This window comes from Petaurus breviceps, unplaced genomic scaffold (genome assembly GCF_028583685.1).
Source record: "Petaurus breviceps papuanus isolate PSGF00001 unplaced genomic scaffold, PetGlider_PUasm1.0 140, whole genome shotgun sequence".
Taxonomy (NCBI): domain Eukaryota; kingdom Metazoa; phylum Chordata; class Mammalia; order Diprotodontia; family Petauridae; genus Petaurus; species Petaurus breviceps.
Window position 1 is genome coordinate 35689237 of NW_027185698.1, and position 14316 is coordinate 35703552.

Genomic DNA, 14316 nt, shown 5'->3' on the forward strand with positions numbered 1-14316 from the left:
ACTACTACTACTACTACTACTACTACTACTACTACTACTACTACTACTACTACTATTCATGTGTCACTGTGGCCAAAAAGAATTATAATCATTTGGTGGTCATCTTTTGGTGACAACCTGATCGTGGATGAGAGGTACCTAGTCTGTCACCAGACTGAGAGCTTACATATCTTAATAACACTTGCTAGAGTTTAAACCCTGATGGCATAGCCTTCTAGAACCCAAGATCACCTCCAGGTCATGGTGAGTCCTTTGAATATTACTCTAACAGAGGCTTAATAAATATTTGTTGAATTGAAAGATATTTTAGAGGAAGAAAAATAATCTTTAAATTCTACGGGTAATAAAGATAAATTGACAATCAGTGTAGTGTGGACTTCTTTGAAATATATGACCTTTAAGATGCCTTGAATTGGTAAGGTTGAGCCATAAAATAGTCTTAAGATGTTGGTGCTTAAAAATGTGAAATTTTTGAAAATGATAAAGATGTTCAGAGAATGAGAGAAAAAAATAAGTAAAGAGATTGAAATTGTGTTCTTTGAAGGCAGATTGAAAAGCCCAACTCTTTAAATAGAAGAAAAGATCAGCAGTGTAGTGTAGGGTAAGTGGGAGCTTGGAGGGAGGGTATAGCAGGGGTACCTGCTACCTGTATTTGGAAGAACTGTCACATGGAAGAAGGATTAAACTTGTTATACTTGGCCCCAGAGCAAGAGAGGAACACAAAAGGAAATCAGATTGGTTTTTTATAAAATTAAGTGTCAACAAACATTTATATTTGTTTGGAAATGAGACAGGCCCCCTTGTTAGGTAGTGAGCTTTCCGTTACAGGAAGTATGTCAGAAGGGATTGCCTGACAGTCTTTCAGGGATGATATAGAAGGAGGTTCAGACTTCAGGAAGTTTGGTGTACACCAGGGATCCCTTAACCTTTTTTTTGTGTCCTGGACCCCCTTTGGCAATCTGGTGAAACCTATGGATCCTTTCTCAGGATTACATTTTAATTAATGATCGAATGAAATGCTAAATTTCAACTAGAGGTTAGTAAAAATAAAGATGCAATTTTTTCCCTAAGTTTGTGAATCCCCTGAAATAAACCCATAGGTCTTTTATGAGTCTGTGGGCCCCAGGTTAAGAACATCTAGTCTCGAACTTAAAGGTCCCTTACAGTGCTATGAGGTAATGATTATGATTTTATTTCTTGTAATAAAACAACTGTCTCCCTGAGTCACTGAGAATAGAAAGCTCTGAGTAATTTTAGATTTCTACCTTTATCCCATCCCTTCCCTAAGGAATCAATCACTGGCTTTTTCAGTGACTCTACAATCTGTCTTTCCCATTTCCACCCTCACCCTACCATCTTAGTTCAGGCCTCTAGCATCTCTTACACCAGGACAATTGCACCCTAGCTGTTCTCCTTGCGTCATATCTCTTCCCCTTCCAATATCATCTTTCATGGCACTGCTTGAATAAACTTCCTAAGGTACACCTCTGAAAATTAACAGCTCCTCAAAGTCCAGATTCCTTAGTCTGCTAGTGAAGTTCTGCAGAATGATCTAATATACCACTCCCTTGATACACCCTATGCTCCAGCCAGGCTTGTTGTTCACACAGCCATCTATACATTCTTACCTCATTGTATTTGCACACACTGTTTCACTGACCTAAAATGCCTTTTGAGCACCTTCCTCAGATAGTATTTTTTCTTTTTGGCAACTCACTAATGAAACCATTATTCAATATCTTAAAAGTTTTCTGTTATTTTATCTTATCCCTAGAATTATACTGTAAAACCCTTGAGGACAGGAAGGGGTCTTGTCTTATCTCCACTTCATAACTCATTCAGTGCCTGCACATATTATGTGCTTGATAAATGATTATTGAATTTTTATTATACCTAGGATTATAAATTTTGGTCTTCGGTGTCATTTATTCCAACCCATTTATTTTACAGATGTAAAATATAAAACTTGGGCTCAGAGAGTCCTCATTTGTCTGATCTCACACATACAGGAAGGGAAAGAAGATACTAATACAAATCCCCCAACTCCAAATTCAGCATTTCTACACTCTACCATGCCAGATTTTTAACAGAAGAAGAATCCCTAATGGCAGTGGGTAAAGAGAAGGGTTTTGTTTGTTTTGATTTTTTTTTTTGGAGGGGGGAACCAGACATTCATTTGTAAACTATGGTGCTATACATACACCAGAGATCTGGGGATCTGCTGCTAAACTGTCATGAAAAGCCAGTTATGCCTCTTGAACCAGAAAGTCAATTCCATTTGGCTTACTGGTGCCCTCTTCTGGAACTTATCTGCCACCATGTTCCTCTCTATTCTAGAAATCCCCTAATCTCATCTACTGGAAGATTCCAGGCTTTTTCCTTTCCCAAGACATCTTAAGACACTCATTTCCAGTCATCCTGATTTATATCTTGCCACTGGACCCAGATGGCTACAAAGGAAAGTTGGTGACTTTGCACAGCCCTCCCTCACTTAAATCCAATACACCTGCAAGTCAGGGCATCACCTTCCTGATGCCATGATCCTCTTCAAGGAAGGATAAACAAGAAGAAGACATTCATCTAAAGTATTTTCAAGGATGGAGTCAGCAAGACAAATTAATAAGCATTTATTAGGCACCTACTACAAATATACTAAGTGCTAAGGATACAAAAGGGTCACTATAAAATACTACAGGGAAAGAAACAGGGACACAATAGTAAGTAAAAGGGTCGAGATAGATGGATAGATCTCTTGACTAATCATAGCTTCTAAGCATGTAACAATGATAAGTAACATTTATATAGTGTGTTATGGTTTGCAAACACTTTACCTGTGTTATCTTATTTAAGAAGTAATTACAGCTAGCTCTTTTAGTCCCTTACCTTTCCTCTCTTATTTGTTGGACTCCTAATTCTCCTAGATATTATTTCCAGATGGAGCCCCCAGATGTTCATTCAAATATCTTTCTCCAGCCAAGGAATTTGATTTAGAAAAGCTAAATCAAATGAAGTACAAGGACTAAACAATATGTAATTGAATTTGACCAAATTTTCAAAGAATAAATCATTTTTATATAATAGAGACTGTCTCTAAGCTTAGAAAATGACAAGTAAGCTAACCCAGTTCTCATTATGAGGCAAATACAAGTCATATTAATCCAACGTGACAAGCATTTCTTTCTCACCTACCATCACCTAGGCACTGTGCTAGATGTTGAGATACAGAAAACAAAAATGAAAGTCCATGCTCTGGAGTTTATGTTCTAATCATTCTCTCTGAAAAATAACTCCTGTAAGGACAGGGACCACACAGCTTGTTCTCTGTATCACCCAGAGTGCTAGTATATGTTCTCCTTCTAAGTTCTGTTTCATTCAATTGAGTCTGGGATCTTGAAGAAGGGAACCCTAAAGGCCTGGTACAAAGTGGACTCTTAACAAATGTTAGTCGGCAATCTTTAGCTAATGCTAAAACATCTTTGTGAAGAGTAAAAGTTAAACCATATAATTTTTGCAGCTGTAGGAAGCCAAACAACCACATACTTATAAAACTCATTTTTTTGTTGAACATTTACCTGCAGATCCTCAGTAGATCAGTGAATTTGTTTCAGAGCTAAAATGTCTCTAAGGTGGTAATAACAGTAGTAATTTCACAGGAAAGGTTAACAAAACATTTTCTTTATAACAATCTTGTAAGGCTGATAGTGTAAATATTATTACCCTCATTTTATCAACAGATTATTTTCTTTCTGTATCATAAATACCCTCTCCTGCTGTCAAAAAAGAAATCTGTGTGATATATTGGGTTCAACTTGTCAAGACATGGGATTATTAATTGGCAAAAATCCTTGCATTTATAAGACTCCTGTTGGAGAACAGTGGAGCAGCCCTTTTAACAGCTATAATTGAGAATGTAACTATTGGCAGTCCTGGAAATAAGTTTCTGGGGAGAGTCCACAGGGGAGTAATGACAATGGAGTTCATCCTTGAGTTCATGCTATGTGAGATTGGCTGAAGCAGCTGAGGCAAAGAAAAAGTTTAGGAGGGTCAGCGAGCTTAGATCAGGTATTGAAAGGCTATCACCTGAAAGAGGGATTTGTTCTTCTTGGCCCCAGAGGTCTGAAATAGAAGCAAATGTTGCAAAGAAACAGATTTTGGCTTGACAATGAAGGCTGTCCAAGAATAGAATGAACTGTCCCAGAAGGTGGTAGGTTCCATCTCATGGAGGTCTTCTAGCAAAAGCTGGATGACCACTGTACTGTAGAGGGGCTTTTTTTGGGGGGTGGGTGAAGGTTAGAGGAGAACTGAGGTGCCTTCTAAGAAGGAAATTCTGTGATACTGGGAAGGGCTCTGTCTAACTCTATGACCAAGAATTTTAAAACATTTTCCTTTTCGGTGCAAGTATCTCTTCTGCCTAAAGCTGATGATTATTATATCCTGTAGAGCTAGAATGATCTTATGTCTATTAGTTATCTAGATACATTGGTAAATCATCTGACTGCTGCTATGTTATTCAGCCTCTTACTGACCTAGAGAGCTCTAGAAATTGGCTTTTTGATTTCCAGCCAGTACAAAGCATCAATCTACTAATCCCTACTAATGCAGATCCTAATCTAATCCAAACAGAGGATTTACTTTCTTGGAGAGAGGAGGGGACACTGGAGGGGGTAGGGAGGTCAGATCTTTAGTTCACAAGAGTTTTGAAATGTGGTTTCATAGGTTTGCTGATTATTAAAGCTAAGAGGGACTGTTCCTAATACAACCCATTAATTATATAGATTTTAAAAACTTTTTATGTGGACAGTTAGGTGGTACAATGGATAGAGTGCCTGGAGTCAGAAAGACCTGAGTTCAAATCCAGCCTTAGATACTTCCTTGCTATGGGAACCTGGGCAAGTCACTTAACCTGCTTGCCTCAGTTTTCTCCACTATAAAATAGGGATAATAATAGTACCTATTTCCCGGGGCTGTTGCTAGGTCCAAATAAAATAATAATGATAGAGTGTTTAACACATGGTAAGTGCTATTATTATTAGGTGATCAGCAGCAATTCTGGGACTCAGATTCTGGTCTCTTGAGATCTAGGGCTCTTGGCTTGGTGGTCTTTCCATCATAACCTGATGATTCTCCTCTCTAAGGAAATATCCACTAAAAACAGATCTGAGGAATCCAGAAGACCAGCATAATGAAGAAACTATTAGTTAATTGGCTATTAAATGACAAGGCGCAGAGAAAATATGGCATATTAAAAGGAGCTTTGCTGCTGAATATAGGAGATCTGGGTAAATCTTGGCTCTGCCATCTCTTAGCTGGGTGGTTCTGGGAAAGTCATTTTATTTCTCAGCTTCCACTGCTTTGTTTGCAAAATAGGGACTCCTACAGGGCTGTTGGGGGGAAAGTCTCATGAAAGTCTTAAAGTGTTCTGGAAATATGATTTATTATTAGCCAGATTTATTTTTTTTTTTACCAAGCACAGTCTTCCTAAAATTTCTAATAAAAAAAAGTGCCTACACTGTAATGTTGTATGCCAGCAGCCTAACAAGGTCGGACATTTCCCATCACACCACAGCTTTGCTGAGTCAGCTCAATTACCGAGGCTGATGATAATCTCCTGGGAGCTTCTCCTGCTATTCTTGTCACTGTCCCCAGCTAAATGGCTGTGCTTTGAAAACCAGAAAGCAGAATGCAAGGCTGAGGTCCACAAAAGGGAAGATAATAGTCTTCCAAAAAATCAAAGGATCACAGATTTTGAGCTGGAAGGGAGCACAGGAGTGATCTATGTCCAAATTTCTCATTTTACATATGAGAAAACTGAGGCCCAGAAAGGTTAAGTGACTTATCTAAAGTGCCTCCTCAGCTATTAAAGGGTAGAACTAGAATACGCATTCCAGCTCTCTGGGTCAAGTCCAGCACCCTTTTCACTGTTCCACGCTATTTCTCCAAGTCTTCTGATGTATCATGATGATGTTGACCATGAATCCCCAAAAGCTATATCAGTAGTGACTTATCTATAAGGGAATGTGGAGTTATGGCTAGACTGCTAGACTTGGAATCAGGAAGACCTAGGCTCAAATCCTACTTCAGATCCTTACTAGCTGTATGACCCTGGGTAAGTCAACTTCTGTGCCACAATTGCTTCATCTATGAAACGAGATCTTGGACTCCCTGGCCTCTATGATACCTTCAGTTCTAAATCTATGGCCCTCTGATCCTATAGTCTCTGGAACGTTCTCCAATGCCCCAAAAGCTTAAAATGGTCAGGAGAAAGACTGAGTCTGGTGTAAAGTATCAACCTAGCTCTAAATACAGAGATCAGTTATGGTCAGTTCCCTTCTACTCCTTGACTAACTATGGTGGAGTGGTAGGAAAAGAGACTGTTTGGGAATTATTTATAAAAATTAACTGTTACTATTCTAAATGTGTGATCTTTTTTCCAGGATCAATTAATCTATAGTCTACTGGAAGAACTAGACTACGCTGATAGTGACATTCTCATGATTAAGCCAGAAGACCAAAAGAAGTCAGAGCTAAGATGGCTCATGGTTCTAAGACAGAAAAAGAAGTTTTTGTTGTTGTTGTCCAGTCCTATTCAACTCTTTGTAACCCCATTTGGGGATTTTCTTAGCAAAGATACTAAAGTGGTTTTCCATTTCCTTCTCTAACTTATTTTGCAGAGGAGGAAACTGAGACAAAAAGGGTTAAATGACTTGCCCAGGTTCACACAACCATTAAGTGTCTGAGGCCAGATTTGAACTCAGGAATATGAGTCTTCTTGACTCCATGGCCAGCACTCTATCCACACTCTACCACCTACCTGTCCTAATAAAGGAGCAGGTGATGTTAAATTAATCATGTGCCAAAGGTGATAAGAAAATTATTTTTATGGGACACTGGTTCATTTTCTTTTATAGCATTCTCGAGGAACACAAGTAGATTTCCGTGAAGATAACTATAGTTTATGCATCAGTATCTATTACAGTAGATGAAGGCATAGAGAAATGCTGTGAAGGGCTGGAAAAGATCCTCCAGACCAAAGCACTATATGTTTTGACACTCAATTTCATCAAAGTGAAGGTTGCACAGGATAGGATGATGAAAATTATGTTGAAAAATATAGCTCAGGTCTAAGAAGCAAAAGTGCCCAAAGACTTTTATCCTACTCATAAGTCCCACAAATGCATATGTATGTGGTCACACTGGAAGCTCAACTCATGTGAAAGTCAATGCCATCCAGAGGAGAGCAAAAGAGACCATGAGCTACCTTATTCAGCAAACACTTAATCTCCTTGGCAAGAAGAGAACCTTAGCAGCTAAGGATAATACACATTTACAATGCAAATACATCTGGAAAACACCATAGAGAATGATGGTGGAAGACCGAAAACATTATTGCTTCCCAAAGCAAAAAAGTCATCAAAACGAATATGAGACTATCAAAAGGTTGACATGAGATCAAAATGACCCTTGGTATTCCAAGAGCTTTCATGCTTAAATTTTCAGGAATGGAAAGGGACATAAAATGGAATAGATCTTTCAATATTTCTATAATGATTTATTTTTATCAGTGCCTGCTGAACTCTAATACTTGGGTCCTAATACTTTAGTCCCTGGTACACTACATCTAAACAAGTAGAAAGATAATATGATTGGGAAGAGTAGCTGGACACGACCAATTATACAATGAGAAATCAGTGCTGGAGGTGACAGAATGTAAAAAAGCATGGATGAATCATTTTGTAAGATACCAGAAAATAATTTTTTTTAAGTCATGGACAACATTATTAGTGCCAAAACACAACTGAGAGAACACCTGACCCATATATCTATTTTCTCTTCTGTATCAAATATTTATGAACTTGTACCTTGATAAAAATGAGACACCAACAGGCTTTTGCCAATGATTTTCTACATATTCATAGTCATGCAATTAAATTGAATTGAAAGGTAAAAATTACAAAAGTTTCTCAGGAATGTACAGGAGCAGTTGACCTTGGGTTTGAAATCAGCCTCCAACACTTACTAGTTATATGACCTTGGGCAAGTCTCTTAACCTCAGTTTCCCTATTGGCAAATGGGAATAATATTAGCACCTACCCCACAGAGCTGTGTGAGATTAGATAACATATGTAAAGCTTTTTTAAAAAACCTTAAAGTGCTACATAAATGCTGGTTATTATTATTATTATTATCTCATCTTATCATCTTTTTAAATGGCATTCATATAGTAACAGTCCAGAGGCAGTTGGCTATAGTTGAATAAAAGAATTAGACAGTAAGCCCATCCTGTGTCAGCTCAATGGAAACATCCTTGGCACACTGCCCCTAGCATACAGGACAATGGGAATGGTATGTATCTCATCCTGTTCCCATAAGATTTTAATCTCTTTGCCTCGGTCTCTTCATTTTGAAAGCTTGTCATTCCATATAGTTTGGAGATTAGGGGTATTTGGTATGACCACTCTGACTTAAAAATGCTATTCTGTCTGGGTGGTTGTGGAAAATGGTGAGGTCTGTGACAATCCAGTGCCTTGGTTGAACTCTCTGGGGTATTTTGAGGTATTTGGTTTGCGAAACACAGAAATATATGAGGAGGGAAGTCCCTCTTCTCAAGAAAATAGCTGATGTATATTAAAACATAAAAAAATTAGATCTGGAATCATACGACCTGGATTGAATCTGGGCTTTATTATTTTGTACAATTATTGCTTGGGCAAATAACTTTACCTCTCTGAGTCTCTGTTTCCCTACCTGTAAAATTGGGGTCAAGGGAGGTTGGAGTCATTCCAACCTTCTAATTTCTAATCTAAACTAAATCTAATATAATCTAAATTCCTTTCTAATCCTAACATTCTTATATTCTCAGTTCCTTTGGAATCTCAGAGATCATCCAGTTCAACCTAACCCCGAATAAGATTCTTCTCGACAACATTCCCAAGCGGTCCATCGACCTCAAAGTGAAACCTCTAGAGATGATGAACTCACAACATTCTAAGCTGCCACTAGCAATTGTGGACAGCTTTTATTGCTAGTTAGTTTTTTTTTTCCTATTGAGCCTAAATCTGCCTCCTGTATGTACCACCTTGCTCTTAGTTCTTGCTGCTGGGTCTAATCCTTCTCTTATAAGATGGTACTTCAAACACCTGAACATGGTGTTATTAGGTCCCCTAATAAGTCTTTTCTTCTCTAGGCAAAAAATCTCCAGTTCCTTGAAATGATCTTCAGATGGTATGGTTCCCTGCCTCCTTATTTAGATGGATTCTAGCTGACCTTACGAAAACCTGTGCCTGGAACTGGGTATTCTATATTTTATGTTCTAGCTTTGAAAATCCCTTCTGACTCCAAACACCCTATGTTCTAACATCCCTTTTGGTTCTAACATTCTATGTTCTAAGGTCCTTTCCAACTCTACCATTTGGAAAATGTTTTGTAAACTTTTAAGAGCTATATAAATGTAAATTATTCTTTTTCAGTTATATTCTATGTTTCCAGATGCCTTCCAGCTAGGATATTCTATACTCTATGTTTTACTTCCAAGAAATAAACCAAGCATTGAGGAGAAACTGCTGCTTGGTAATTGGCGGGGCTAGTGAGGAGGAGAAGAATCTTGATAGAAAAAAAAATCCTTCATTTGTGCAAGTTAACAACCTAGTAACCAAACAGAGCAATCAGCATTTCCCTTTACATAATCACAGAATCTTGTCAGAAAAGGGCAATAAGACTAGATTCAACTGCTTTCCCAGATAGCAAACTGTTTTCTTAATGAAGCCTATGAAGGTACTTAAACCCTTTTTCCCTTCAGAGCTTCACCACCCCAGAGACTGCTCCTAGGAAGAATTAGAGGTAGTTTGACCTACGTTTTACCTTTCAATGTCAAGAGAAATTCAGTTGAAGTCACCTAAATTCTCGAGAGTATTCTTGGAGCCTTGAGCAACCCATACCCTTTACTGAATTGCACAGAATTAAATCCTCCAATTCTGGGAAGGTGGTGCTTTTCATCACTTGAAAAACATACAGAGCATTTTGAGAAATACATTTGCTTTGCATTCTAAGGCAAATTTGTGTTTGAGGATGAATGCTTGACAAACTGGAGTATGTGCAGAGGAGAAAAACCGGGATGATGAGAAGGCTCAAAATTATGTCATAAAAGGTACAGTTGAAAAAGTAGAGTTGTTTAGCCTAGAGAAAAGACTTACTGAAGCATAATAACTGGCTTTGAATATTTGGAGAGATTTATGTGGAAAAACAGAAAATACAATAGGTCATAATTTTAGGGCTTAAAAGGACCTCAGAGATCATTAAGTCCAGGGGGTCTTAACCTGGGGTCCATGAAATCATTCTTTAAAAAATATTTTTGGGGTGGCTAGGTGGTGCAGTGAATAGAGCACCGGCCCTGGAGTCAGGAGGACCTGGGTTCAAGTTCGGCTTCAGACACTTAACACAAAAAATAGCCATGTGACCTTGGGCAAGTCACTTAACCCCAGTTGCCCTCCAAAAAGCATATATATATATATACACATATATTGGTAACAGTACTTCCATAATTGATTTCCTCTGTAACCCTATGAATTTGCTTTTCTGCATTTAAAAACATGATTCTCACAAAGGGTCCATATGCCTAAGAGGTCTGTGACACAGAAAATGTTTAAGGAGCCTTGCTTTAGTTCAACCCATATCTAAGTGATAATTCAATATACATTAGCAAGAGTTCATGCTGTGGCATCTCCTTGTAGACTACTTCCAGGGTAAGCTCTTGAGGGAAACCAATATACTTCTGAATACTTCTAATAATTAAGAAATTATCCTTAAATGGAACAGAAATCTACCTTCTTATTTCTCCTCTCCACTCATTGAAGTTCTGCCCTCTTAAGTCTAGCAAAATTAGTTCAATACACCCTTCTTAATGGCAATGGAATAATTTGGGGGGGGAGGGGTTTTGGGGGGTGGAGGAAAGTACTGAATTATAGTAATAGAGACCTGAATTCTAGGGTGAACTCCATTACTTCCTATATAGCTGTCTGGCCTTGGGCATGTTATAAAATTTCAGTGAATCTTCTCAACTATAAAATGAGAGGGTGGAACACAGGAGATCATTAATGTTCCTTCCCATTAAAATTTTATTCTATTCAATTCTACTCTGTTCTGTTCTATAAGCTATACCTGAAATGCCTTCCATCCCTTCTTTTCCTCATGAAAATTAGCTGGAGAAGGAAATGGCAAACCACTCTAGTATCTTTGGCAAGAAAACTCCAAATAGGGTCATGAAAAGTTGAGCAGAGTTGAACAACTGAATTTCTAATCATGTTTTCTGGCCCAACTGACATGGCGCCACTTCTAAGAAACTCTTCCTAATAACCTTCATAAAGCACTTCTCTTAGGCATTTACCATATAACACTGCATTTTATAGTTGAGTTTGTGCCTTATCCCTTTTATGAACTGTAGGATAGGGACCACGTCTTATCAAGACTTTGTATCTCCTTAGTGCCAGCATTGTGCTCTGCATGCATACAGTAAGCGCTTCATAAATGTGGTCCTGTATTGTTGTAACTGATCCTCATTATGGTATAGTTACTAGACCCCTCATCATCCCTCCTCTGAACATGCTTCTAAAATTGTATACAAATTCTAAATTCTTATGTTTTTGCATATTGTCTTCCCCCTTCAGAATATAAGCTTTTTGAGGGTAAAGACTATTTCATATCTGTTATTATATTCCCATTGCTTAGTATAGTAGCTGGCAAAGAGTAGGTGCCAATGAATGCTTATTGATTGATCGACTGATCAATAAAATTCTCTGTCCATAACTGACTCATGCAAGAGAGGGAAAGTACTGCTTACTTGGAAGGAAAATACTGGCCGTTGAAATCAGCTAGACTTCAAGTGGCATTAAAAGCAAAATCTCCCTCTGTAAAATGCAATGCTTTTTAACACCAGGGCCAGTTCCCAATTGGTTTTGAGCCTGAATCATTTCACTCATGCTTGTACGGGCGATCATCACAAAGGATACTGAAGCTCCTATCTGTGATTGCTAAGTGCCAGAGGTTAATTCGGAGGTCATCCGCAGACATGTAAGTCTCACAGTCGCTATTGACAGAAATGGAGTTGATGTGATAGGTATGACCATTGGCAAAGATTCTCCGGGGGCTGACTTCCACCATCAGATCCATGGGTTTCAGCACAGGCACCTGTCCCAGGGAATAAGCATAGAGAAGTGTCAGAGGGGAGGATACAGTAGAAAGCACTCTGGGCTTGGAGGAAATTGACTGGGTTTGAATCCTGACTCTGGCCCTGATTACCTCTCAGCACCTCTGTTTCCAGAGGAATGGGGAAGAAGGAGTAGATTATTACTAAAATTCTTAGATCTTATTTCTGACTACAAATGAGGCATCAAGCACTGTGAGCTGTATTAGCACTAGATTAAAATGTTAGCCTTTCCTGATCTCCAAGCTGGAAGTTAGCCCCCTCTTCTCAGCTTTTATTATGTACTTAATCACATTCTCCTTTCTGGAATAATTATTTGCATATTTGTACTCCCCCCCCCCACTTACAAAAAAAAAAAAAGGTTGAGAACTCAATCCTTGAAGGTACCATCTACATTTTATGCATTTAATTATTCCTTTTATTTCTCTCTACCCTTCGTACCTCTGTGTTCTTTGCTAAAGAATTATTCCAATGTTTCATGGAGGCATGGAAGCTTTTCAAGGGGAAATTCAACAGGTTCTAGCAAGATAGAAAGACTCTGAGGATGGGTACAGCCTAGCTGAACTGGGGCTCACCAGAAAGTCATCCACCAAGTGATGAATTTCTTTGGCTGTAACACCTGGTGGGCAGGTAATGACTTACCTCTCAGGAAGATACTGAGATTGCCCCCCTTAAAATATTCTCCAAGAGGGTAGGAATATTATCTTATTAAAGTATGAAAATGTGACTAGTTGCTAGGGCAGCTAATAACCTTACTGGGGCAGTGTTTGCAACTTTCAACTCAGGATGCACATGGGGGAAACACATTCTTACATATACTCTACAAGCAGCAAGATGGTTTCAGCCACATGTGTGATTGATGAAATGCTTCATGGGCATAGAAAAGGGAGACAGCGTGGTGGCACTGTGGACAGAGCAAAGGAATTCCCAGGCACAGTCTGGACAAGGCTTTTGTGCCTATTAGCAAAGGCTTGAAAACTGCTTTTTTCTACCCCTTCTGTCCATGGGGAGGCTATGAGCCTGTATGACCTCCAGTCCTTCTATCCTGCCTTCTGTGGTGGTCCATTCACTAGCCTCCTACTGACCCAGCCTGGACCCCCATCACTCCTCCATGACCTTGTCCTTCTACCAAGCTTTCCTAGGCCAAACTTAAAGCAACTTATGCAACTGTTCCAATTACCATCTTCACACATCCATTTTATTTATCACCAGAGGGACCTCAGACATCTACTTTTTACTACCTTTTACTCATTTACAGTTGTCTCACCACCAAATTCACCTCAGGAACTATGCTCAGTCCTTTTCAAGCCCCACTTTTACCCTTCCCTTGATCAATATTAGCTGGTGATTTCACCAACTACTCTACTGACACTATTTCCACTTGGAGATTTAAAAAATCCATGAAAGCAGAGACCAGGTCTAATAGACCATTTTTTAATTCAAAGAATTTAAAGATCATTTTAAAATGGTCTTTATAGCCCTTGTAATGCCTAGAACTGGGCCTTCCACTAGAGGTTAGGTGACTGTCTGTGATTACTCAATTTGTCAAAGGCTGGATTCAAACCTAGATTTTCTGACTCCACAGTCTGTTTTCTAGCTGCTTGGCCATGCTGCCATCAAGATCATTTGCATTTGTATACTAGCTTTCATATAACTTTTGTGGGTAATTTTTTCAGTCAACATGCCTAAACATGGATTTTGCTTTTCCAAGGACAACACTGAATACAGTTTTATATTTATGATCACCCATTCTTATTTCATTTTTATATATATATATATATATATATATACACATATATTTGAATATTTGATTTTAAAACTTTCAATTCCAGATTCATTCCCTTCCCCCCCTGCCACCTACCCCCACTGGGGAGACAAGCAGTTCAGTATAGGTTGTACATGTGCGGCTAATGCAAAACAATAACATAGTAGATGTATTGTAAAAGACTGACTATATTTCCCTCCCTCCTATCCCACCTCCCACTTGTTCTATTCTCTACTTTGATCCTGTCTCTTTTCAAAAGTGGGTGCTTCCAACTTCCCTTCCCCCCAGCCTGCCTTCCCTTCCATCATCCCCCCTCACATCCCCTTCCCCCCCTATTCTCCTGGAGGGTGAGATC

The 14316-nt window shown here is 38.8% G+C and overlaps 1 protein-coding gene across 5 annotated transcripts in view; it reads right to left on the minus strand.

The window, feature by feature from the left end:
* The window catches only part of PPP2R2C (protein phosphatase 2 regulatory subunit Bgamma), a 397718-nt gene that overhangs the window by 75454 nt on the left and 307948 nt on the right, over positions 1-14316 (minus strand). For all 5 annotated transcript variants that reach the window (XM_069070101.1, XM_069070108.1, XM_069070117.1 and 2 more), the window contains one exon: positions 12003-12180. In XM_069070101.1, coding sequence (XP_068926202.1) covers positions 12003-12180 — 178 coding nt within the window. The remainder of the gene's footprint in view (positions 1-12002; positions 12181-14316) is intronic.